This window comes from Cottoperca gobio, chromosome 4 (assembly GCF_900634415.1).
Source record: "Cottoperca gobio chromosome 4, fCotGob3.1, whole genome shotgun sequence".
Lineage (NCBI taxonomy): Eukaryota > Metazoa > Chordata > Actinopteri > Perciformes > Bovichtidae > Cottoperca > Cottoperca gobio.
In genome coordinates, this window is record NC_041358.1 from 15,417,682 (window position 1) to 15,443,085 (window position 25,404).

At 39.6% G+C, this 25,404-nt stretch overlaps 4 protein-coding genes across 8 annotated transcripts in view; 1 reads left to right on the forward strand and 3 right to left on the reverse strand.

The window, feature by feature from the left end:
- Positions 1 to 200: 200 nt before the first annotated feature.
- arrdc2 (arrestin domain containing 2) lies at positions 201 to 5,740 on the reverse strand. Its single transcript, XM_029429653.1, has 7 exons — positions 5,301 to 5,740; positions 3,325 to 3,542; positions 3,122 to 3,224; positions 2,765 to 3,021; positions 2,478 to 2,640; positions 1,813 to 1,970; positions 201 to 1,563 (listed from the first exon to the last, which is right to left on the reverse strand). Exons 1-7 carry the CDS (start codon positions 5,719 to 5,721, stop codon positions 1,510 to 1,512), a joined length of 1,374 nt encoding a protein of 457 aa, XP_029285513.1. The 5' UTR covers positions 5,722 to 5,740; the 3' UTR covers positions 201 to 1,509.
- LOC115007017 (arrestin domain-containing protein 2-like) lies at positions 5,707 to 10,602 on the reverse strand. Of its 3 annotated transcripts, none has more exons than XM_029429654.1 (3): positions 10,494 to 10,602; positions 9,333 to 9,587; positions 5,707 to 5,846 (listed from the first exon to the last, which is right to left on the reverse strand). In XM_029429654.1, exons 2-3 carry the CDS (start codon positions 9,583 to 9,585, stop codon positions 5,737 to 5,739), a joined length of 363 nt encoding a protein of 120 aa, XP_029285514.1. In that variant the 5' UTR covers positions 9,586 to 9,587; positions 10,494 to 10,602; the 3' UTR covers positions 5,707 to 5,736. The 3 variants fall into 3 exon arrangements, with proteins under 3 accessions (XP_029285514.1, XP_029285516.1, XP_029285515.1); XM_029429656.1 differs by having other exon boundaries at positions 5,758 to 5,851; XM_029429655.1 differs by lacking the exon at positions 5,707 to 5,846 and adding an exon at positions 5,894 to 8,860.
- Positions 10,603 to 17,174: 6,572 nt separating this feature from the next.
- LOC115006656 (ubiquitin-60S ribosomal protein L40) lies at positions 17,175 to 19,205 on the forward strand. Of its 2 annotated transcripts, none has more exons than XM_029428991.1 (5): positions 17,175 to 17,282; positions 17,725 to 17,836; positions 18,191 to 18,277; positions 18,506 to 18,608; positions 19,053 to 19,205. In XM_029428991.1, the coding sequence occupies exons 2-5, from the start codon at positions 17,734 to 17,736 to the stop codon at positions 19,144 to 19,146; spliced, it is 387 nt and encodes a 128-aa protein (XP_029284851.1). In that variant the 5' UTR covers positions 17,175 to 17,282; positions 17,725 to 17,733; the 3' UTR covers positions 19,147 to 19,205. The 2 variants fall into 2 exon arrangements, with proteins under 2 accessions (XP_029284851.1, XP_029284852.1); XM_029428992.1 differs by lacking the exon at positions 17,175 to 17,282 and adding an exon at positions 17,308 to 17,454.
- Positions 19,206 to 23,575: 4,370 nt separating this feature from the next.
- The window catches only part of LOC115006655 (homer protein homolog 3-like), a 41,623-nt gene continuing 39,794 nt past the window's right edge, over positions 23,576 to 25,404 (reverse strand). For both annotated transcript variants that reach the window (XM_029428989.1, XM_029428990.1), the window contains one exon: positions 23,576 to 24,064. In XM_029428989.1, coding sequence (XP_029284849.1) covers positions 23,879 to 24,064 — 186 coding nt within the window. In that variant the 3' untranslated portion in view covers positions 23,576 to 23,878. The remainder of the gene's footprint in view (positions 24,065 to 25,404) is intronic.

Sequence of the window (25,404 nt, forward strand, 5' to 3'; positions counted from 1 at the left end):
CACAGACAAAACTTCAGTCTGTAATTATTGTTTTTTTATTCAGAGTGTAACTTGCTTCTTAAGTGAACCCTGCCCTTGGCAATGGTAACGCTTTGACTCACTGTTAAACATGATGTACTGGATCCACTGGCACGCAACATGCTAACCAGACGTGGGTTGGCGTCCCAGTCAAGGTTTGAAAGACACACTGAAGACAAACATAATTTGAATCTTTTATTAGAAAAAACAATTACAAAACTTTGGCAAGATTGTGAATTAACAATTTGTATAAAAATATATATTCGTTTTTAACAGTGCGTGCCACCGAAGTCGCACCGCTGACCCTGAAGACTTCGTTCATACTTTAACAGTTTTCTTCTGGAAGTTGAGGAAAAAAAAAAACCATAATCCTCAAGTCAGTTTTTGGAATGTTCTTTGTCCTTACATTTCAGTGGCATCTCTAGCTTAAGGCTCGACTTACACGCTGAGCACTGGGTTCTGGTTGAGCGTCACAAAGCGCCCCACAGCACAGAGGCATCTGGCTCCCATCAAAAGCTTCAGACCACGTGGCTCAGAGGTCTCCATCTCCTCCTCCTCCTTTTCTTTAGCAGCTGGGAGAGCGAATATACGAGTCCAGTTTTATACACAAACTGCTCCTGCTATTTTATCAGTGCTAAAAATCAACAACCGCAGCTATCGGACACTTCAGTGCCTTAAGCCTTGCATTAACACAACACCTCTCTTGGAATTCATCCACATACAATCCAACCATTTTGAGAGAAGAACTCCCTGAAACTCTCATGCAATCTTCAACAGCAGATTATTAAGGCATATATTTTTTTCCCTTTTACATATTGTGACCTGCATGCATAAAATACATTTACATCTGCTTACTTGTCTGCTCCACCATCACACCTTCAGATACAGTATAAGTAACAGCAGAAAGCATCACAGGCACACTGCTGAAGGGTCACATAATGCATAGCATGCGTTTGCCAGGACAAGGAGAGCTGGAAAGTAAAGATTGCACTTCTTTCTTTACGCCACTCAAAGATGACAACATTGTCAACTCATCAAGAGTGCTTTTTCAAACATCAGGTGCAACTCCAACTCTCCACCTGACAAATATCAAGTGATCCCCATATGTCCCAAACTCCTTAAATCTCAAAATTTGCTTCACATGAGGGAATCATTGATTGGGAGGACAATTGTAGCTTGCTTCATAAAAAAAAGGAGCCAAAAATCACTTGTGGAGGACAGGAATTGATGTGGAGACGTTACTTTCCTCGTAACAGAACAGGAAGGTGTCCACTTTTCTTAATGGACTGGAAACGACGTGGCAGCTTCTCTACTCACATCCAGTTCCTGTGAGCTCCGTCTCCTGAACTCTTCGTGGCGCTCCAGTCCCTCTCCACGACACTCAATGGGACCAGGTGTCATTTATCGGAGAGAAGTAATCCAGGAGAAGACAAATCTCTTGATTTGTTTCTTTAAGTTAAAGTTGCTTGACGCTCAGTCAGGGTTCATGGTTCAACACGTCATGCAGCGAGGTCTCATGTTCAAGGGCTGAGGGTTGGGGTCAACCTGTAGGCAGGAAATGGAGATAAGGTTAAGGAAGAAGATAATTCAAATCTTTCTCAGAGCAAAACTTTCAGGACTAAGATACATTCTGCCTACACCCACTGATATGTCTTCATGTTCTCAAGAGTTCATTTGGCAGGAATATGGATGTTTTTAAAATCATCTACAAAAAAACAACAACTTTATATATGCCAATTAAACTAAGAAATGGTGGGTGGAGGTGGGTGTTGTTTCCAGCAATTGGTGACTCACCTCGCAGTACACCGGCGGAGGCCGGAAGCGAAACTCTTGGACAAAAGCCATGAGGGGCCGCGCCAGGATCCCACTCAGGTCTTCGGCAGGTTGTGGGACCGCATTGTTGCGCTGCTCGGCCTCTTCCTCTGTCACCACAGAGCTGTAATCAGGAGGGGCTGCAGAGGAAGAGGCAGGATTAGTCCACTGGTTTGTCTCAACAGAACTGTACAGGTCCCAGCACTAAGCTGCCGAGTCATCATTGCAGTTAAAAACTCTTAAAAACCCACATAACATTTGCTGCCTTAACAAACGCTGATTTGATCCAACATGAATCTCTGCTGAATCAAAACCTTTGTTCATGCACGTTGGCATCTGACCCAGTGGATTTTGGCAGTCAGTGATCATAAAAAAGAAAAAGTGAGGAGGCCTACAAACGGATAAGGGTAAGAGAGGCTCTTAGAAAGCAAAAAGTAGCAATTTTTTGATTTAGCAGACAATATTTATTGACAAAAAAGGGAAAGTGAAAGACACTCTTTTTCCACCTTATGAAAATAATTCACAGTTTAACCTGAAAAGCCTCTTGAACCCGTTTATAGTAAAAGTTGAAAAAGTCTTTACTGCTTTGTCTGAGTGTCATTTGTTTATCTGTCTTAGCACTAAATGCAGTAATAAAAGATACTTACGCTCAGGCTGCTCGGGGATGGCCATGCGCAGCCACTCCAGGTTGACGCTGTACTGGCTGCTGACACTGGAGGTCCGGCTGCCGAAGGGATGGAGGGGGATGGTGCCTATGACCAGCGGTAGCTCAAGGCACAGCTTGGATGTCCCAGGAACATCAACACAAATCTGGTCGGAGGAAAGCGGAGAACTTTTAGTGACATTTGTGCAAAGTGCAGCAGTAGCATGAATGAAAAGAGGGAATATAGCTTTTCAATTCCTAAGAAATAAAGCCGCTGTTGACTGAGCTCACCTTGAGCATGTACTCCACTTTGATGATGCGGCACTGCAGGATGGAGGGACCCACAGGTGGGATCTTGATGGCGCGACCGTGCCACGTCTCCCTGCATCTGGCCCCCACAATATCACCGGACAGTGTGCCCACCACCGCGCGCTTCTGCTTCATGGTGCCGCGGGCGATGAACGTCTGTGTCTGAGTGATGTAGGCTTTGGGCACAACTGATCTGGAGGTACAGTTGTCGAACTCCGCAAAGACAGGTATCACCTCACCTGCGGAGAGGGAAAGCATGTTAGAAATTGCAGACACTTCTAAACTGGCCGACAAAGATTGTGTCTTGAGAAGGAGTTACTTTAAGTGCTAGCCTCTCACCTGGTGTGTAGCCTTTGCGATCGATCTTTGCAGTTACAGACACCTGTCCAAAGTTGTGGTACCATGCCCGTGCCATCTTGTCCATCGTTCCAGCCTGTGGCTCCTGGGAATTATGAAACCAAATGAGCGATGTGCCTCAAAATACCCAGAAAAATCACAAAGTGTGTAAGGACACAATGAAATGCGAGAGCCAGGATGCTCACCAGAAAGGCCGGCGTGTTGATGTCGATGGGCTCGATGACTGTAAACTCCTTCTTGATCTTCCTGACGATGGCCCACGGCCTGTGTAGCTTAACTTTGACCCAGTAACGGATGCTGCCGTGTTTCCCCTCGAAGGAGGTGACCAGCGTCTCCTCGGGCAGCTGGAAATTGAATGGAAATTCATGTCTGCCGGCAGGAAGGATGGTCTCTTCACCATTATCTGAGGAGAGGAGAATAAAAAAAGAAAATGTAAGTTACAGTTCATTCACTTTCGTTTTTACTTCTGGTTTATTCATTTGATGTTAAGAGTACAGGACAGTGAGTGGAACTAGAATTCCTAGATGACACATTTCTTCCTGCTGATGTCCTAAAGCAAACTTTTCTGACATTAAACAATCAATTCAGTCCAATTAAATAATAAAAGTTTCTGATAATGTGTAAGGTGAGTCATACATCACGAGAGTGAGTAGCAGCATATGAACTTATCAGAAGAAGAAAAAGAAGTGCTGATTAAACTATGCTACTACTAATTCAAACTTCATTATCATAAAAACATCAGTATTCTTTAGAAATTCACACAAATAAAAGTTGACTTTGTGAGAGAGTAAGAACAGATCTGTAAAGCATGACTCTTCTTTAAAAGGAATTTCCCCGTCTTTCTCTGCAATCACAAGGCTGCTGTGCTTGCTCAGAGGGGCGGTTCCTGCTCCATTGTGCTGACTGAGAACATGTTTTCCTCAAGCGGTATTATGTAGCTCGTCTACACTGCTCTGTTTTTCTCTCTCCTGCTGGACAAGTCCAGGAACACGTGTTTGTATTTAACAGACTGGACATGTTTTGTGTCCCTTTATTAGCCGGAAGCTCCTTCTTGATTTAAATAACAATACTGTCGCCGGTTAATCCTCTTAATGGGTCAAGTGGGTTGTTATGAGCTTTGTGCTGTATGTTTTTGTGCACACCAGCAAAAAACGTTCAAATATCACTAAATTCTTGAACAATAAGTTTGTAAACAGGTTTTTATAAAAAATACCAAATCGAGTAGTGCGTGAACACTGCAGGATAAAACTGACGAAGCCCTGGCTGTGTACTTCCTGTCTACACTTGAGAGCAAAACAACTCTGTACTCAATGAATGAAGGCAGAAACCTGAGGCTCCACACGTCGCTGTGGAGAAAAACAACCCAGGAGTTTCTTCGAATTGAGAAAAAGTCTGATGTCGGAACCATTTCTTTCAACAGATTTTTTCACAATGAGTAAGGAGTACAAAGCAGCTGTTGCAACACATTTTGCTCTCTTCCTACATTGTAAAAGTTGTATACTTTATATGTATATCGAGTTATGACCAACAACGTAACTTCTCAGTCATGGCAGAATAAATAACTAACCCAACAAGTGCTTTTGTTGATGGATGACCCCGAGTCCATGTTTTGTACATTATTTCCAAATCTGCACGATCAGTTTGACTTCTTCAAGGAAGTAGCCAACTTGAAAGAAAACATCTCTCAAAAGGCTCCTAATAAAATCATGTAAACTTGAGTTTAATTTCCTTCACGTAATATTACATGATCCATTCAATTTTGTATCTACAGCAGCAACAAGTTCCTAAACCAAGTCATAGCCAACAAAGCATCTCAGATTTAAAGGAAACAACAACTGCACTTACAAAAACAAGTTACGATGTGATTGCACTAGACATTAATACAACCAGAAAAAAACCAGGGCTGTGTTTATGATCCATTTAACTCGCTTACTAAATCATAAAAACACCACTATTCCCAGTTTGCACGCAAACACCCAACCCAGTGTCCCCAGCAGACACAACTTTCACTTTAGTTTCATTCGTTTGGCATATGCTCAGTGAGAGGACGCTGGATTTGCTGTTTTGATCCCCATACTAGCTGACTCTTTTTATAAGTTTACAGAGAGGATGCACCCCCTGTGGTCTCCCCCATCACCGTGCCTTTCTATTGCAGACTGACCTGCCTGCAGCAGCACCTCTCTCCGGTTCAGGTACTCCACCTCGTCGCTGTAGTTCTGGGTGTATGCGGTGCTGGAGCCGGCAGACCGGGACTCGGTCCAGTGAACTTTAGCGAACCCCTCGGCATGGAGCTTCAGGGATTCCACACGAATCTCCCCGGATAGGTCCACCACCACCCGACCGGACACCACGTCCCCGCTGCTGAACACCGGAGGACAGTTTACCTCCGGAGAGTCGAAGACTATGTCAAACTTTTTCAACTTGTCGAAAATCATTTTTGCAGCCTGTGCAAGTCCTCTCAAACGCAAAAGTGAGTGATTCCTTTCTTCTTTCTTCCGCAGTATATCAAAAGTGTTGTGAAGTGGATCTTCAGACTGCAGATTATTTGTATTCACTTGTTTAAGGCTGACACTGAGAAGCATTAGCTGCCTGCAGCCCTATTTGGAGGCTAAGAAAGGGGGCGGGATTGTTTTATGTAAGGCCTCTGGAGAGGGTTGATGGGTGATGCTGCCTTCAAATACTCCTCCATGGTACAGACTTCTCAGCGCTGCACTTGTAAATAAGACATGTGACTGCATTTGGTTACTTTATTCGGTAAACAACAAATTAATACAACTTAACAGGAAAGTTTTAAAAGGTAAAGCGCAAAAGCTGGAGTTTGAAAAAACACTGCATCAGATGTTTCCAATAATAACAATACTTTCAAACACAAGTTCTCATCAGACCAAAAAATCTGTTTTTCCTTAATTTACTAATCAACCTTCAAATATCACCTTTTTCCTGTTAATTATCAGGTTGTCGTCTTTGTGTATGAGGAGACAACCGCGACAAAAAGTTAGGACAAAGGCCAAGAACAAAATCACCAAATGATGTCAACATTGACACAAAACTACAATGAAGATAAAACAAACAAAAAACACACCAAGTCACAAAGTTTCATGACAGCAATCCATCTGAGAGTAACATCTTGATACCTTGATGTAAAATTCTTACTTCTTCAGTCCTACTTACGACTTACTGTAGTTGTGTAACTTGTGTGCAGCACTTTTAATAACACTCATATTTCTGGACCGAGCCTGAAGCAGCATAATAAACATGCAGACAGGGTGTGGAGGCAGCAGAGAAGAAAACAGGGCCTGCTGGTGATTGATGGTTACAGGTTCTCTTAGAAGAAAACAGGCTTACTGAGCATGCCTCCGTCTGGCAAAGATCCGCCCTGCACAGCTCAGAGGAAAATAGTTTCACTCTGGACCAAATCTGTTTACTCAATTTTTTCCAAGTCGCTTTGAACATACTGTTACATAGCATATGGAAAACACACAGCTATGCACAAAAGCATGCGACTTATGCCACTAAATCCCTCTATAAAAAAACTTAATTTCTAACTTTTCTAACTGTTCTATCTTCAATGATGGAGGGTTACCACAGATATCACAGAATAAAGAAAACGTGCACCCATGCAGCCTTCTTAATACATCAAATTCACTTCCAACATTTGCAAACAAAGCCAATTCGGATCAGAATGGATTTTTCTTCCTAACTCTGCTGCAATCAATAAACCAAACAAACACTGCTTCATTTCCCAATTGGGCTGCTCTCTATAGTCAATTCAAAAGTCCTCAGAACAAAAATCAAGTCTGGTCTGAGAAAAACAAAGTTGTTTACTCTCCTTTGTTCCCTGGGAGTAAGGAGTTAGTTCTCCAGTGCCACCATCTGGCGATATGGAGGCAGTGTGTACAGCTGTAAGGACTACCAGGATGTTTTTACACTTTGACTGTGTGTGTGTGTGTGTGTGTGTGTGTGTGTCTGTGTGTGTGTGTGTGTGTGTGTGTGTGTGTGAGTGAATCTGGGAAAAGTTTTAAGACTTAAGGTACTTGCAGAATAATAAAATACAATTGGGCCTCTGGAAGGGCTTTCTAACTGAGTATCTCCTCACTGTTATTTTCCTCCTCGCAGGTTAGTATAAAGGTAAAAAGTACAAAGAGGTTTCCCTGTATCTTTCCTTGAGTATAATCAGTTCCTTCGTCCAAACAAATGGTCAAATTAACAGCGAAACTCTGTCATATTAGGGAGGTCAGTGGTTTGAAGTTCTGACTTGAGTTTGAAATAAAGCTCAGCACGCCACCTGCTGTTGATCAGTAGCAGCAGCCTGGCTCTGACTCCCTGCCTCGGACCTGATAAGATGAACACGTGGGTATCTGCACAGAATGATAAACGCAATGACAGCAACATCAGCAGCTGTTTGGTGGAGGAGGGGAAGGGAGCCACGTGTTGTTTTCCTGGTTGCCGCGGCGACAGCCTGCATTTTTTAAACAGCTCCCACCCCTTCCTCTTTCCTTCCTTTCTCCTCCGTCTTTCACTTTCTGCCCACTTCTTGTTCCAAGTAAATACAACTAAACACAACATCCTTATTCTTCTACTTCTTAACATTTATATTAATTGCTTGACCCAATGACATGCAAACATACTACCGTCAATAAAACGGATTCTGTTCTCTTCTGGAGCGTAAATGAGAAGGTTGAAGCTTTGCAAAAACAATAAGGTTGTCGGTCTGAAAGACATTTACAGGTCAACCCACGCGCGTACTGACAGCACATTAGCTTCTCTACTGATAGTCATTGTACACAATCCACAAAACAAACTTGCAATTTGACAGAAGAGTAAGGTCCATTTATGAATAAATCACATGGGTGATGGGTAAGGGATGTAGAAGCAACGCTGTATTGATTCACAACAATATAAGAATATTTCAATATATTCGTTTTGATTTGTTCTTTTCTCATTATTGAGAAATCCAGTATGGTGATGTCAAGTCAAGTCAATTATATTTATATTTATCACAGATCACATCATTTTGATGTTTATTTTTAGGGATGCATAAAATCCATCATCACAGTATATGTTCAATATATATTGTGATAGAATACTTGCAAGTCAATTTCCAGAAATCAATCTGTTGGAGCTCCGCGAGGGGGGGGGGGGGGTGCAAAGTGGCCCTCTGGCAGTGAGGACACACTTTTTGTGGCCCTCCCTATCCTCAAAGTTGTCAATCCCTGATCTGCATAGTTCACCTTTAACCACAATTTGCAACTTGTTTGTGTATTCTGCTAAAGCAACAACAGCATAAATTCTTCTCTTATCTGAAACTCTGCATCTCGTCTCCATTCATATTTACCTTTCCAAGCAGAATGAGAAGTCAACCAATGACACTGTTTACAGAACATGTAATGAAACATTAACCACTGTCTACAGTTTATTTACTCACCTACAATGGCCTATATTCCCTGCCTGTCTGATTTTAAACTGCATGGTGCCTTCCATGCACGGGGGATTTCACACTTTACAGCGTTATGTCCTCTACAACACACCACTTAGTAAAAGTAAATGTGTTTATTTGGACTCAGCACTAATGGATATGTGTTAAATGTCAGGATTGGGTTATCTGCTAGATGTATCTGAACAAACCAATGTCGACTTTTCTCCCAGGTTTCCATGCAACACATTTGGCCCAGGTGGCTTCATTTTGCAACTGCAGCGACTACAAGACACAGCGGCCACCAGCTGGCACATGAAAAATCAAATAAGCAGTTTTACACAACATTATTCAGACTAGAGAGAGAACTTTGACATCCACCATCTGCAATATATGCTGATGTACAGTGGCTATGTATATCACAACAAAGCTACAAACGATGGATGTTGATGATGGACTACAACAAGGTCAGTACAAATGATATAAATGCCCCCATTTCTATATAAATTAAGTCACTGTTCTGCATTCTTGAATAGTCATAATCCATTGTTTATTTCTAGTCACCTTTGCACACGTTTTAAAGAAATGAAGGACATTTCACTTGCAAAACATTACACTGAAATTTTAGTCGGTTACTTGTTAAGCAACCTCACCAGTTACAGCAGTTCACCTGGGTTTCACTTGTGGCTATTCTGATAAATAAACACAGTAAATATAAAGGAACACACATAATATTAACCTTACATGGGATCAACACCATCTGCAGCCTTCACCACTGACCTCGGATCAGATGCTGTCTCTTCCTGAAGTATGTGATCTTGGAGGTGTAGTCGTTATAGACGGAGTTCATGCCTCGGTTCTCCAGCCAGTGTGCTATGGCCACCCCTCGACCCTGCACCTTCATGGAGTGCACCCTGGTGTCCTTGCGGAGCTCCAGAACCACCTGGCCGGATACCACCTCCCCTCCGGTGAACGCTGCATCAGCTGGACCATCCAGTTCCAGCTTGAAAGACTTTATGGTGTTCAACGTCATTCCTATGAGTGGAGACGGTTAAACAGTGTGACAAGGCTGAGGGCTAGACACTAAGAAACAATCATTGTGTATAGTAGAGGTGTGTGTAGACCTGGTTTTTTTAGGTGCTGTAAAAACCACACTGCAAATAGCCAGAGCCAGCTGGAAGCATACATTATTTAAGAGTCTAGGGGGACCCAAGATCAAGCAAATTATACTTAACTTTTTTGAATAACATTATGCAATGTTGGAACTGCTTATAAATGTGCACCACTAAACAGAACATATTGTTAATTTTTGCTATTTTTTCTTAGGGTGGGGTTGGGTGGTTCTGTTTAGGGAGCCATACATGCCATTGCCAGTCTGTTTGTTGTTTTAAAACATTATGACATTAAGACATTATGTAATTTTTAAATACCATAATATAATAATGTTACAATTTGTCTTTGTCTTTAAACAATCATAAACAAAGTGGTTATTAATTAAAGTATTACAGTATACTAACCTCTTTATATGCAAACTTTTACTTTTACATTTCACTAATGCTCAAATAATTTAAAACATTATTATTTGTATGATTCTTAATCAAATTCGGTATGAGTGTATGCATATATTTCTTTAAATAAAATGTAATAGAATATTCATACACATATAACGTTAAATTACAGCAAATAAGTGAAATGCTACTTTCATTAAAAAATGTGTAAATAATATTATATATATAATAATAATAATATAACAACTGAATATAATGATGATTATAGTTCAGCGTTTCAAAAACCTGTTTCTGTAAATGTAATAATATTTGTATCGATAATTATATAAACGGCTGAGAGCGGATCTCAGCCAATCAGGATTCAGAGCCGGGAATACGTTTTATAAATAGAGTGGTGGACGTTAAATTGACGTTTATATTTATTTTAACTCACCGGCAGGTCCGGAGGAGCATATAGGTCCTCTCAAAGACGAGGTTTAGGGTGGAAAAGCCAAACTGTGTGTGTTCACTCCGACTGGAGTTGTTAGCCCAGTCTTTATAAATGCAGGCAGGAGGAGGAGGCGGAGGAGGACAGCGTGGACTGACTGTACGTCAAGTTACGCTGCGTAACAAGTTTAATTCCGGCTATACCTTTCAAATTTAAAGCGGAGTTTTAAACCTGGAGTTAACGGGTTTTTTTGCGTTTATGTGTAGATCTGTGTGTGAGCACAATATCAAAGAGCGTCACTGAGGAAGGATGTTCCGATATAGAGACGTATAGAGTAGAATTTGACTCGATGTTTGTTGTTGAAAGTAGGCTTTTATTGTGAAGGCAGTGGGTCTTTTTCAGTTAATAACGGCGAAATAATTATTATCATAATCATATTGTTTATCATCATTATTCTCTCTTTCTCTGTAAATATACATACTTTAGATAAATAAATAAAAATATACAAGTCTGTAATGAGATACTTGAATTATGTAAAAATAGTATTTCACATTTCATCATGTGCCTCAGCATTTGTCTCACATGATCACTATGTCACATGTTTGGCTGAAACTTGAGTTTATGGTGGCATCACGGAAGTGTTTGTCTTTGTAAAAACACTTTTTAATTTTCTAACTTTTTCAGGAGTATACCAATTAATGATGAATCAGTGAGTAAATCAGATCACTGAAGAATTTATTAAGACTTCCTTTGTGGCATTTCTAATCAGATTGTATCACTATAATATCACTACATTTCTCTTATACTTAATAATTCTGCTGATACATTTGCATGTATCATGGTCAAATGTTTATAACAGTACCGTTCAAATAGCAAGGTCATAGGTGTGATCCAGAAGCATGTCCTTGAGCAGAACCTAGCTACTTGCCCATTAATAAAGATTGTTTTTAAATGAGCAGTTGCACAAACAAATGTATGAATTATGTTAATTGTTATGATTTTTTATAGCATTCCATCGTCTTAAATTAACATATCTGGTTGAAAGTTAATCTGTATTTGGCATGGCTCTTGACACAACAGACAGGCAAGATCAAACAAGAACTGTCGAGTCTATTCTAGAGTTTAATACTAAACCATGTACTTGCAGCTGCACTCCTTGGACCTGAGCTTTTTGGCCATGTGACATTACAGCTCATACGTGGACTGCTGCCTTTTCCCCAAGTTGATGAACTCCAAAATTCAGTTTATTTACATCTTCTTTCTTGCCAACTTTTTTTTTTATCAGCAGAACCTGCATTTTTGAGTCAAGGTTGTGTTATTGCTACAACACAGATTGTTTTTAAAGAGTTTTGTGGTCAGTCATGCTTGAAGGAGGGGATGAGAATGACACAGATGCTAACCTTTTTCTTAGAAGTTAGCATTGACAGTGTAAACACAGTGGAAGTAGCATTCAAGTTCAAGACTACTCCATGGTCTAAATATGACAGGCGAGGCTATGGTTTATGTTTAAGCCACCTAACTGCTTAAGCTGCAGTTGCACACTGCTTCAACATTTCACACTCTGATGCAACCTGTACTGTTCTGGGAAAAAATGTGTTTATTCATTATTTATTAGGATCTGGGTTTAAGTTCTACGTGTGATGTTGTTATATTATATTCACATGTTGAACTTAAACCCAGATCTTCTGTATTTCAGTTCATTAAAACGTATTTCTCTTTAAATGTGTACAGGTTGTTGAAATGATATCTAGCAAATGTAGGAAACATGAGAGTCACTCATTTTCATATCCCTATCCCATCCTTTTTTCACGATTGAATTCTCAGTTGACTTCACAAAATGAAGCCTAATGTAACCAATAATATGACTTATTTGTATAATTTAGATAAGTTCAAGGTGAAAGAAAAGTAAATTGGTATCAAAATGTTTTGTCCATTTGAAAAGTGCAATTGTGAGTCTACTATTATAACTACTAAAGACAAGGACAAACTAAGGTGACAAACATCCAGAGCATGTCTACATATTTGAAACATATACTATATACTACTATACTTGATTGTATATGTTTTATAAGGAGCTGGGCATGAACACAAGAGCAAGTGACCAAGTTGAGTTTCTCAGTCACTGTATGACAAAATTTGTGCAGAACTAGCTGTAGCCAGAACGCTGCAAGACCAAGGGTTTGGCGGTGTACTCTTCACTGTGGGTGGTGCTGAAGAGTTGATTGGTCAGCGGGAACCTGATGTTGCTCTAGGATCAAGAGAGGCAGACAATATAATAATATTATGATGAGTGATGAGAAAAATAGGAACTCATGAGATGGGAACTCATCGTGTCCACGTACTCAGGAGCATCCGTAGTCAACAATTGCAACCTTCTAATTAGTAAAACTGCTGCTGGTGCTCCTACCCGGTCTACTACTCATACTAGCACAATTATTACTACTAACCGTATTATTTGCTACTACTAGGCACAACTACTACACTGCTGATGCTACCAATACCATTACAATTACACATTTTTTAATTAAGTTTGTGATCTCTCACCCTCTGCTGTGGCGCACAAGATGTCTGTCTGCAGGCCTTCCAAGGGAGGTAATCAGTCTTGGTGGTGCTGGGGTTCCACTCATGTTCTGCCGAACAGATTAAACACATTTAATATATATATGTACTTCCCTTTAAACACACAAACACGACCGATCCATCACCTGGTCCATTCAGTATGTTGCTCGGCAGCTGGGTGGCTGGTCTGGCCCGCTCTCCGTCCTGTTTGTTGTAGTGTTCTTTGGCCGTGGTTGAGTAGTACAGGCCCGACAGACGAGGTGGGCTGAACTGTACTTGGCTCTTGGTCATCAGGTCAACTCCAGCCACATACAATGGACGCTCTGTGTGGTTCAGCTACAGGGAGGAACATAGTCAGCAAGATCAAATATGAAACAGTATGATCATTGCACAAAACGTAAAAAACCTCCCTCAAAATCAACTCCGTCTATAGGTGAATGTGTCATAAATTAACCTAAAGTGAAACATGTTCACTTTTATGATTAACGCTATTATATACCAATGATATTATAAATACAAAATACAAATAACGATGTAGAATATCTGTTATGTCACATCAGAGAAGGAGGTTCTGTTGGTGGTGAAAGACATCCTCTCTTTGTTGCGCAACGTATCAGTGTCCCCCTTGGGTAAGGAACTGGAATTTCATGTCAATTATAATTCTGAAATTGAATGACATCTGTTTGTAGGATGTGAACTGAGTTACGTGGCGGGAGTTTTTTTTCCAGAGAGACAGAAAGGCTTCAAACCTGCAGACGGTGGGCCGGCTGAACGACATAGCGTGGGTCGTATCTCTCTCTACAATCTTCACAGGATCACCCATAGCAACTGAGGAGTGCTGAAGAAAGACATTGTAAAAACAGTCACAGTCACGGTTTTGTGCTAATGACACCTATTTTATGGTAAGCTTCTTAAAAAGGTCAATACCCTTGTCACTGTTGTGTCTATACTCAAAGCTGAAAGTGCTGGTACTCCAGGTCATGTCTTTCCTTTGCATGCACACAGCTGAGCTACGGTATGTTCTGGTTTAACCCTATTTCATAAAGTCTATGGTTTAGTCTCTTTGTGAACTCAGAGAAAAGGGCTTCTCTGGAACTGCTAAATAGTTAAAGAATATTAGTTTTAAAAACAACAACAGATTAACAAACCTTTTTAGGGTTGTTCCTAAACCTAATCCTGTGCCGAGACAAAAGCAGTAACAGTACACCAAGGGATGTAAATATATGAGACGGTAAAACATGGGAATTTTGGGGTCAAAACATTAAAAATTTTCTCTGGCTTCTTAACAAAACTAAAAATAATGGAAAATAATGCTTTAGTACAAGGGATTAAAGAACTATTCAGATATTTCACTCAAGTAAAAGTACTTATTGAACAATGCAATGTAGCCTACTCTAGTCAAGTCCTGCAAACCAAGGCAGTGGTGTAAAATGTAACTGTAACATGTCTGCAAAATGCATGAAAAAGTCAAAGTAGCCACTGAATGGCTGCTGTTATTATTGTAACTAATGCAGAAATGTGTAAGAAGCATTTAATGTTGTAACTCAGTTGACCTGCTTTAGTTAGTTAAACCTTTGAAAATGGATGATATTTTGTATGTATATTCCGGGGGTCGGCAACCTTTACTATCAAAAGAACCATTTTGACCCTCTTACACCAAATAAGATTTGTCTGGAGCCGCAAAACATATTTGATAACACAGCTTAAGTTTTATACATAATTATACTATATTTGTTGAATTCATGAAATTACAGTGACAGTAAAGGAAACTGTTGAGATCGTATTGCTATGTTTACCTGTTTTAACAAAGGAAAACACCAAACTCTTTTGAAGAGAAGGAAAAAGTACATGTTTAGGCCTACTTTGAACAAAACACTATGCAGATCTGTTTGAGTCCTCCCCATATGTGTTGAATCAAATAAAAATGAAATGAATATAGTATAAAAATACACAAAACAATAACAAATTAAAAAAATATATAAAAAGGAAATGAATAAAAAAAGTATCTTAAAAAGAGTAAATATAAAAAAATTGGCCAGTTTGTATTTAATTATGTCCCTTTCAGTGTGTGTTCATCCACATGGTGGTGGTGTTCATTTCCCCCCTGTCAGGGTCACAATATCAGCTCAAACTCCAAGATAAGACGTGTTCCCTGTGCAACAAAAAATACATAAAAATAAATATTTAGTACCATGTTTTTTGGTACTGGAAATACTCAAGTAAAGTACAAAAATATCTCAAGATTCTTAAGTACAGAACTTGAGAATCAGTTTTTAGGCACAGAGCTGATGTTTTAATTAAAAATGTAGTTATGTGTCTGCTGTTCATTCTACATTTTATACATTTTCATTGTGACTTGAAATCAGTGTATAAGTCTTATGGCAACAGTGTCCCTTGAGAGTTGGAAGATTTTCATTAAAGCCATGTAGTGCCTTCTTTGATAGCTCATGACCAACACTGCTGCTGTGTTACCTTTTCCACAGGTTCAGACGCTCTGCTTCCAGGCTCCTTGGAAGGTTTCGTTGTACTGGGAGACAAAACTTTGAGGGCGCCTGTCCCCTTTGATTGTGGGAAAGCCCTCTTCTACAGAGAAAAATAAAATGTTATTACATGCATTCAGCAGTATACAGAGATGAACCCTCACACAGCTTTTCTCACTAATAGTGATTTTTTTTGTTTGTTTTTAATCAGAAAAAGTAGAAAAATAACCAGAATGAAATTAATAATGCTGTCACTAACCTAGATGTTTAGCCCTTTGTTTGGCTTTTACAACAGGACAGCGACGGTGTGTGGTGAAGGAGGCTTTGTTGTTGCTTTCTGGGAGCTTTTCTGCATACTGGATCTTCTTGGTGGCCTCTGTCTGTGGGATGGGAGTTGGAGGGGGCTGGAAGCGGTGGGGTGGGAATTTCTGGGACTGTGTGGTGAGGAAAGTAACCTCCCTAGGGTCTGTTTGCATCTTGAAGTTAGTGTGAAGCGTGGTCCAGCGTGGAGTGCGGGTGATCTGTGACAATTGGTGAGGGTGGTAGGATACCTTCGCCTCTGTCAGGTACTCCTTGATGTGCATCAAGTCCTTGTGGTCAATCTGGGCTGGGGTGGGCTGATGAAAAGATTCTGGCTTCTTGAAAGAAAAAAAAGGACGGAAGTCCTCCTGGAAACGTGTTGAGAATGCATCTGGATTGTTCCTGTCCAGAAATGGGATATTGGTAGACGGGAGAAAGGTTTTACTCATGTTATTAAAAGGCAGCTTCATATAACTTTCCTCACCTATAAGAACCTAACAAATATTTAAAGTGGACACACTTCTCCTTTGCTAGAGTTGTATGCATAATTCAACATTACCTTAGATAAGCTTACAATATCAACTTGCAGAGTAGCAGGATTCGGTCTGCTCTTGAGAGCACAATGCAATTATACGAAAGGGTTTTAAGTGGTGCCTGTCAAGTTTCAAAGGATTGTAATTGCATATATAACACCCAATTAAAAGAAAGGTTTTGGTAGATATAACATGCACGTTATATATGGTAGTGTCTTTATAGCAAATAAAGTACCCTACAAATGTATTGTAGATTGATTTAAAATGTAATGACACGATACACTGTCATATGCTTGTTATACTTTCACAAATTCACACACGCTGTTTTGCCCATACACGTTAACAATGTGGCGCAACATTACAACAGCAGGTGTCAGTCAAACTTCATTTTGGAGCTGTCCAGCTCAGACACGTAGGTTTACTGGGCTGTATCACAGACTGAACCGCCTTCCGAAAATAAAAGGAAAGTCATTGTGGGTGCTCAAAAATGAAATATGTCTCAGCACCGTTTTTCAATCATCCTCCATTCTACTGTTTAATTACGCACTAATGCGCACTGTTTTAATAATATTAATATTAATATTAATATAATAATAATAATAATAATAATAATAATAATAATAATAATAATAATAATAATATTAATATAATAATAATAATAATAACATAAAATATATGTTCTGGATGATATGCTAAATTGTGTGGTTCCTCTCATAAATTGGTCGTTTAATTTACAAAGGCTGTCCTAATGGCTCGATAAGATGTAGTGTTTCTACATAATATGTTTGATAGTCTTTACAAAAAGAAAATGAGCAAAGTTCCCTCGCAAGCTTTTATTTCCGAGGACACAAGCAGAAGGAAGTGACGTGTTGCAGCGTCAGCCTTTTCCGCTCTCTTTTCGTTGAGGTTCAGCTAGTGGCCGGGTGGGTACACGTTTTGTCCAGTACATATTCATCGTTTTATAGTGAACTTCGAGTTGTTGAATAATATTAAAGCAATACATTATTCGTCTTATATCGACATTATTGTGTATTAAGTATTTCGGTCTAAATCCGAAGGCAGGAAATAGAGGAACTTGAGACTGCCACGCTAACGGTACGCATGTGGTGAGGCCCAGCACCGAGTTCACTCTGCTGCTAACAGCAGCTAACACATCGTTAGCTGCTCACCAAAACCCAGTACAACCCGTCACGATGAATAAATATATATGGGTTTTAAAACGTTGGGGCTAATACCATTTCGGTCCTAATTAATGTGTATTTCTCTGTGTCGTCGACTTGTGAAAGATGCTGTCAATTGTGCGGTTAGCGAGTTAGCTAGGTGAGCGTCTAAACGTGACGCTAAAGGCTGTTTTTTCTCTCTCAGCCTGCAAACATGCAGATCTTCGTGAAGACGTTGACGGGGAAAACCATCACCCTTGAGGTTGAGCCCAGCGACACTATCGAAAATGTCAAGGCAAAGATCCAGGACAAGGAAGGTGAGCCGTCACATTTAAGTCCTACCGTCTTGACAGTTTGTATTGTATAGTAACTAATTGTGGTAGATCAGTGCGTGTGTGTGAACTGTTTATGGTAAGTGTGCTTTAGAGCAAGGCAGTAGATTTGGTCTAATGGTAAACTGGATTTCTGGCCCTGCAGTCAGACATTATACTACTTACTTACCTTCGTTCAAGGAACTTTACCAATACTGTGATTTAATAAGAAGAAACAAGTTTAATTGGGTATACATTCAAGTAAAAATAATTGGATGTTTGAATCGTGGTTAATCTTTTAACCACTTGGCATATCTGCATGGTAGTAAACATTGTTGATAAGTGTTGTTGTGTTTACAGGAATTCCCCCTGATCAGCAGCGTCTGATCTTCGCTGGAAAGCAGCTTGAGGATGGACGCACACTGTCTGACTACAACATTCAGAAAGGTAACAGCTGAGTTAAATCCAGGCCAGATGTGCTGATTGTGTCAATGTTCAAAGTAAAACGTAGATACAATTATTTTAGTGAAACAATTTAAACTGAATACTATCTGACAGAACTTAAAGTTTTTACAATGTACCTTTTGTAAAATGCTTGGGTAGTTTTTTGTTGTTCTGTTTGTGGATGAAGCTGAATTTGAGATTAACATCAAGGTGTTTGTAACTGTCCACCAGAATCCACTCTGCATCTGGTTCTGCGTCTGCGTGGTGGCATCATCGAGCCTTCTCTCAGGCAGCTGGCCCAGAAATACAACTGCGACAAGATGATCTGCCGCAAGTAAGTTTTGAAAATCACTAAGTCTTGATGGTCTGTTTTATCAATAAAACAGTGTACAATACTGCTGTTATCTATTGTGAAGTGAACTAAAACACTTGAAATGGCACAGAAAGCACTGTGATTTGTCAGTATTATTGTAAGAGGTACCATGAACTTCATGGATATAAAATACGATCGAAGAGTACTGTAATGTAATTTAATGCCAGGTTCTTGTTAATTTTTGTAAACGTGAGAAGAAATGGCTAAATCCAGCTGCCTTTCCCAATTCCAGCATTTAGCCAGTTTTTCACACTTGGTTTTAGTCTTAAACTGATATTGGATTATTATTTTTCTCCAAATAGTGGCAGATATTCCAAAATAATTCAGCACCAGAATCCAATCTACTTCAGAACTTAAATGTTCCTTCAGGAGACATTTCCTCACAGTTGACCACTTGTTTTGCAGGTGCTATGCCCGTCTGCACCCGCGTGCTGTCAACTGTCGCAAGAAGAAGTGTGGGCACACCAACAACCTTCGCCCCAAGAAGAAGCTGAAGTAGACATTTTGACTGAATCGGCTCTCTATGCCATTTTGTGTTAAAATAAATGTAAAAATGAAGCTCGTCTGAATTTTTATTGAGAGGTGGGAAAAGGAGCATTTTATTTGGGAGTTCATGTGTGCAATATGTGATCGGGACGCTGAGTTTCACTGCAAGAAAAAAGTAACCAGACTGACTTGAGACCAAATAAAGCTGGTGCGATAAACTCTGGTTACTGTTTGCCAAATGTTCCCAAACAAAGATTAAAGATATTCATGAGAAGAATTTGGCAAGTAGTTTACGTCAGAGTCCTGTTCTCTGCGTTATCTGGGTAATTCAGTAAACCTGCTGCTTGGAACTGGCTCTGGTCAAAACTAACAGTGTGTGCACTCCAAAACCTGACTGACACAGTGCCAGTTGGGAATGGTTTACACTTAGATTTCAATTTGGCATGTAAAACAGCACAGCAAATTAGCAAATGTCCAAAATGCATTAACATTGCAGACCAATTAACTGAATCTTTTTAATTGACCTATTTAGACTAAGACTTTTTTTATGGTAAACTAGTGGGACTTAATAGACTTTTTATATAATGTTTTCTTTAAATACTATGGCTTTAAGTTTTTGACCTACATTCTTTACATACTATACTGACTTTCTGAAAATTATTTTACTGCTACACTGACTTATCACTTAAATTAAATACTATGACTTGATGTGAACTAAGTTAGTCCAAACTGACTGTTCAATACCAAATTCTTTCATTTCATAAAGACAATTGGTATTAAAGTACCATTTAAGGAAAACAACTAAATCATGTGGAAATGTAAGATGCAAACTGGGAATTCTGAATGACACGACACAACCCTGAGTTTCTTGCCCTCCATCACACAAAGACCACAGCAGTGACTTTGCATGACTGAGTTTTAATGTCAAACAGTTGTATACAAATATAATGAACTCATCACAGTCAAATACTGTACCATACAAACACCTGCTCTTCTCAAGCTCAGTTATTCTTATGAAACAAAATAGTGGCCTTGAACTGACCAACACCAGTCAACTGTTACCTCTTATTAACCAATTCTTCAATGAAACAAACCTGAACTAACTAAAGTATTCGAGGTAATTTGAGTCGTACTGAAAGGTAAAATGTTTTAGACAATGAGCAGTTAAAATCAAAACCTGTTACATTTAAAACATGATTGAGATGAACTTAAAGTTGTGTTTATTCCAGTTAATGTTGTTTAAGCATGAGTGGTGCATCTTTGGTTCTGTATTCTCCCTTGAAGCTGTAGCTTGTAACAGATGTTTTAAAAAGGCCTTATTCCAGTGTATTTAAAGAGGAATCCACCCGAAGATATTCAAACATTGTTTATTGTAGGGTTTTGTTTTTTTGTGATCTGCATCAGCTATTTTTGCTTCAGCTGGTAATTTCTGCATTTCCCAGCTGTATTAATATTCCAATAAGGGGTTTGAACATGTATTGCTATCCACGACAGGCCTGTGGTGGTGATAGCCTAGTGGTCTGGTGGTACGCCACCATTGTACCCCTGAGCAAGGTACTTTGCCTTGAGTTGCTCCAGGGAGACTGTCCCTGGAGTTAGTGAGTCGCTCTGGATAAGAGCGTCTGCTAAATGACCTGTAATTTAATAATGAAATGTAATATTCAAACAGACTATGTACATCGCAGGTTCCTAAATATGAAGTAGACTTCTCCTTAAACCTGTAAATACACAATAAAATTGAAGATCTTATTCACATTCTATTATGAAATTACTCCACAGCTGATCGTATCGTGTACCTTGTGCATGTGTTGTTACAGCCTTTTAAGTACAATAATTCTATCGTTATAGGGGGGTCGGGTCTGACAGCTAGAAGACAGTCTCCCTAAGCCCAATTTCTGTGTGTACATGAACTACTCCTAATGTATTAACACAGTGTTATTGTGCATTAGTGATACACTGGAATAATGCTGTCGTGAAGCAAAGTGTTTCTGACATCAACTGATGAGTTTGTGCAGAGGTGTCAATGGCCTCTGCATTTTCCTCATGCTTAATAAAAGTCTGGTAGCAAAATGTCACAGTCCGGTGATGCCATGAAAAAAATCCACAGTTGTGAAACGAAAAGCACTGAAATGGATGTGAAAAGGCTTTACAGAGGTCTCTTTACCTACAAATCACTCGTGTTAACTATGAACAGGCATCTAAGAAATACGTTATTGCAAATACAGTGATTCTTGCATGTAGCAGCTGATGTCACAACTCCCAGATAGTGTACTAAATGTTGAAATCATGAAACGTAATCTTATTGGACTGAAGGTATACTGTAACCTCTTCAATAGCAACATAATGCAGTAACATTTTCAGCGCTGTATTAGGCTCTTTGGGCTGCAGAGGCCATATTTTGTAAAGTCTTGTAAAACAGAACATCTAACTCAAGCTATAATATACCGTGTGGTTATAAATAAACCATCACAAAGTAATAATTGCAGGTTAATGTAATAATAGGGTTGTAGTACATTATGTGGTAGTTAATTATAGTAACATATTTCATTATGACCCGTTTAAATCCCATTTCTGACGTGTATTGTAGTTTGACACATCCGGGCAGTTACCATCATCAGCTGAACATTATTTGTACATATATTACTGTCACATGAAGAAATCAATAACTCATCAGGGGGTGAAAAGCAAAGATCGATAGATGCTGAGCATCAGAGGTTCACATACAAAGCTGACAGACAATTCAATTAAGTGCCTATTTACTAAAACTACTGCAGTTGTGCTTTTTAACTGGAGCACTCTCAGGTTGCACCCTGCTAAGTATTGTGCACACTTCTTCACATTCCTTGGCAGGTACGGGGCTTCTGCAGAGCTCATGCAGTGCTCTAATTGTGATCTATGCTCTGCGGCTCCGCTGAGCCTCTCTCTAGGGTTATTATTACTATTATGGTAAATGGTAGTGTTGAACAACACAGAAGAAAGTACATAAAGCAGAACTGGATCATTTTGTGAACACTAAAGCATGTAAACAAAATCAAACTTGGCACAAACATAATGAAGTGCAACCTCAGGTTCAACTCGACAGGGTGGGAAAGCAGCGTCTCTGTCCACAGCGACTTCTTCAAAGGCTGATCTACCTGTCAGCAGCTTGAATTTAGCAGAAGTTTAGCCGGTAGCCATCTCTGATTTCCCCATCTTGACTGTGAGTAACCCATCGATGAACATGAATAATAGAATAAAGTGGTGAGAAAAGAGCAGGCCTCATTAAACATGAACGAACGAACGATGGTGATCCTTAGTGGACAGAATGGGAGCAAGGTGTTGCAATCTATCAGTTTGTTGATGTTCTGGCTGGTGTGAGGCCAGTCCCGGCTGCTGATGGTGAACTGGAGCAAACTTTATTCTCCATGTGTCCTCATCCTGACCAAACTCCAACTGGGTACATCTCCACAGTGTTGAACGAAGGATCACACCGACATTAACTGGACTCAAGGTTGTTATTGTGTAAAAGTAGACATTTTACTTATAAAGCTTGTCTTGATTGTTCTCTTACTTGCAGTGACTCTACCAATAACATTGTGAGAAAATGCTTATTTAAAGGGCTTATTTATACACGGCTAATATCATGTGGGGGCCTCAGGCTGTTTAAAGTCTTCTGCCAAACTGCAATGAACAAAACATTGATGGAGCCTCACTTCGTTGTTCTATAAAACAAATGTCCAAAATTATGATCAAATATTTATGATTAATTGAGGTTATAAAAATGTAATTGCCCATAAAACTTTATTATTCAACCCTCTCAAGTGCTGATGCGAGTCCTACTGTTAGGACTGCAGTTTTTATGTCTGTGCTCAGACACGGTTCAGACCTCCAGCTCGACAAGAAAACAGAGCACCGCTGGCTTTTATTAAACACCAGGCCATTCTCTTTTGTTTTTTTTGCCCATTTTTACTGCTACTCTTGCCTCTTAATTCAGTGAGAGAATATTCTTATACAAGTGGATCACTCGCTCTGAATTAAATAAAGATACATCACACAAAAATAGACTCCCATAAGTACAACATCCTTTGATAACCTGTTGGAAATGTCTACTTTTGCAAAATAGCAAGCTTAAAATTAGTTTTGGTGTAAGTCCTCTTTTAAAAAGGTGCTTTAAGTATTATTTGCTCTCAATAAATCATTGCATCCATCCCTTTGACACATTAGTAAAATTACCATAAACAATTCAGACCTTTCAGCAGCCACTACTCGGCATTTTACACTGACAAAATACACTGGATTGCTATGGTTTAAAAAAAGATAACAAGGGAGCTCTTCGTGAGCAAATTGATTTAAAGCTTTCAGAGTGTCAGTGATGGCAAATAGTGAAAATAATAAAAACCTGGTGTAAAAATCCTATTATCCCCTTCAGGGGCTGAAGGACATGCAGCTGCTGAGAACTAGGATATGGAGAAACCAGTAGTCAGTTAGACCACACTGTCAACTGTTTATGATAATCATACCAAGGCTGCAGTATTAATGTGACAATGCTGTTTTATTCTGCACATAGCACCTTAAAAAAGGTTTCTGATACCTGCTGTTTACCCACACTGATCTTTCAAAAACACATCCATGAAGGTAAACACCAGTAAATGTTCCTCCATAATGCTTTGATTGTTGCTCTGCTGATAAACCAGTAAAACACAAATCAAGGCCACATGGGTGGAACCCGTGCAGACTGTGGAGATGCAGCCCAACTGCTGCTGTGGCTATTTGTCGATTAGTTTTGCCAGGCTATGTCTCAAGTCGTTCAGGTCACAGATTTTGACATCCAGAACGTTGATGATGCGTTTGACCTCGGCCTCCGACTGGTCCTGCTCCTCCCGGCTCGACGCCAGTGTCTTTTCAGCGCTCTGAACCCGATCCGCCAAGTCGCCGTTTTGTCTCTCCAGATCCTGGAGAACACATGAACTGTTGTTAATACCGTTTTCTCATCTATACGTATTCATGGGCATGTTCCCTTTCTATTATTTTCACATTAACATGAACAATCCGTGCCGTTTATAAAATGTTTAGAATGAATTTGTTTGTAGATTGTAATTCACCCAAGAATGTAAAATGAGCACAATTAATCCCAGTCTATGTCTGCATACCTTTATTCTTTCTGTGCAGTATTTGTGTATTTCTGTCAACATGAATATAGTCCAGATGCATACAGAAACAAACACTACAATTGCCCATTCAAACAGAGAGAGAACAGCAATAACTGCAGTGTTACAGATTTCGGAGCAGGTACAAGTAAAGCATCTTTCTTAAAGGCACTTTGGCAGTTTACTTCTGCAGGTTTGAACAAGAACCAGTTCAGCTATACCTAAAGGTTCAATGTGTAAAATAAGCCAGAATTTATACTTAAAAGATTAAAAAAATTAACCAACATTATCAAGAGAATGTGAAGAGGTAACAGTGTTAACGTTATGTCAAAGACGTGTATGTGTTGTGTTGCAGAGATATCCACTGGAATCAGCATCTAACTGACAGTGCCGACCCGTCCAGTCTAGGAGGCGATAGTGAGTCACTGTAGCTCCAGTCTGCCCTCAGTACAGAGGGAGAGGAAGTACAGCTGCCTGACTCAGGGCTTGTCAACATTACATCCATGATCCCTGCTGCTGTTACTCCCCGTGCTGGGATATTTGCCGGCTGCATGCTCCCCTCCCGTGAAGCATTAATATGTCGGTGCAGAGGAGGAAACAAAAACACGATTTGTTCGCTCGTCTCTGCCGCCCCAGACCCAAGCAACATACAAACCATCAAAATGTAACGTTACACAGACCGTACAGCTCCCAGTGCCACAGTAAACACACAGATAGTCCCACGTAAAGATAGCAGTGATATTTAGACCGAGTTGACTGACTGACTGAGACAGAAGTGAAGAAATACATTGTAAATTTATCAACACTAGAAGAGAGAGATGTATAGATCGTGTGTATGTGACGTCACACTTACGTCCCAACCCGTAAGTCAGCCATGTTGAATGATATACACAACCAAGACGGCGCTAGTTCATATGCGAGTTGCTGCAACGCTTCGTAATTTTCTTTTTATTTAAACGTCTAAGATTGAAAGAAAATGCCAATCTTGTGCGCAGTGTATAATTGTGGTAATATATATATATATATGAAGAAAACAATACACAATATAAAGAATACACTATAATATTCTAAAACATAGAATAATAAATATGACAAACTATTACACTATTACTATTAAAAAGACAAGGTATGTTTATATTTTAAAT

Bases quoted from the DNA above. Each gene is read 5' to 3' on its own strand.
- arrdc2 (XM_029429653.1), bottom strand. From the start codon at position 5,721: ATGCTTCTCAGTGTCAGCCTTAAACAAGTGAATACAAATAATCTGCAG. The intron at 3,543-5,300 runs GTCAGTCTGCAA...TCCTCTCCTCAG, and splicing joins AGAGGTGCTGCTGCAGGCAG to ATAATGGTGAAGAGACCATC. The intron at 1,564-1,812 runs GTGAGTCACCAA...TCCTGCCTACAG, and splicing joins CTCCGCCGGTGTACTGCGAG to GTTGACCCCAACCCTCAGCC.
- LOC115007017 (XM_029429654.1), bottom strand. From the start codon at position 9,585: ATGACGTTGAACACCATAAAGTCTTTCAAGCTGGAACTGGATGGTCCA. The intron at 5,847-9,332 runs GTCAGTGGTGAA...TTACAAGTGCAG, and splicing joins GAGACAGCATCTGATCCGAG to CGCTGAGAAGTCTGTACCAT.
- LOC115006656 (XM_029428991.1), top strand. From the start codon at position 17,734: ATGCAGATCTTCGTGAAGACGTTGACGGGGAAAACCATCACCCTTGAG. The intron at 18,278-18,505 runs GTAACAGCTGAG...ACTGTCCACCAG, and splicing joins TGACTACAACATTCAGAAAG to AATCCACTCTGCATCTGGTT. The intron at 18,609-19,052 runs GTAAGTTTTGAA...CTTGTTTTGCAG, and splicing joins GACAAGATGATCTGCCGCAA to GTGCTATGCCCGTCTGCACC.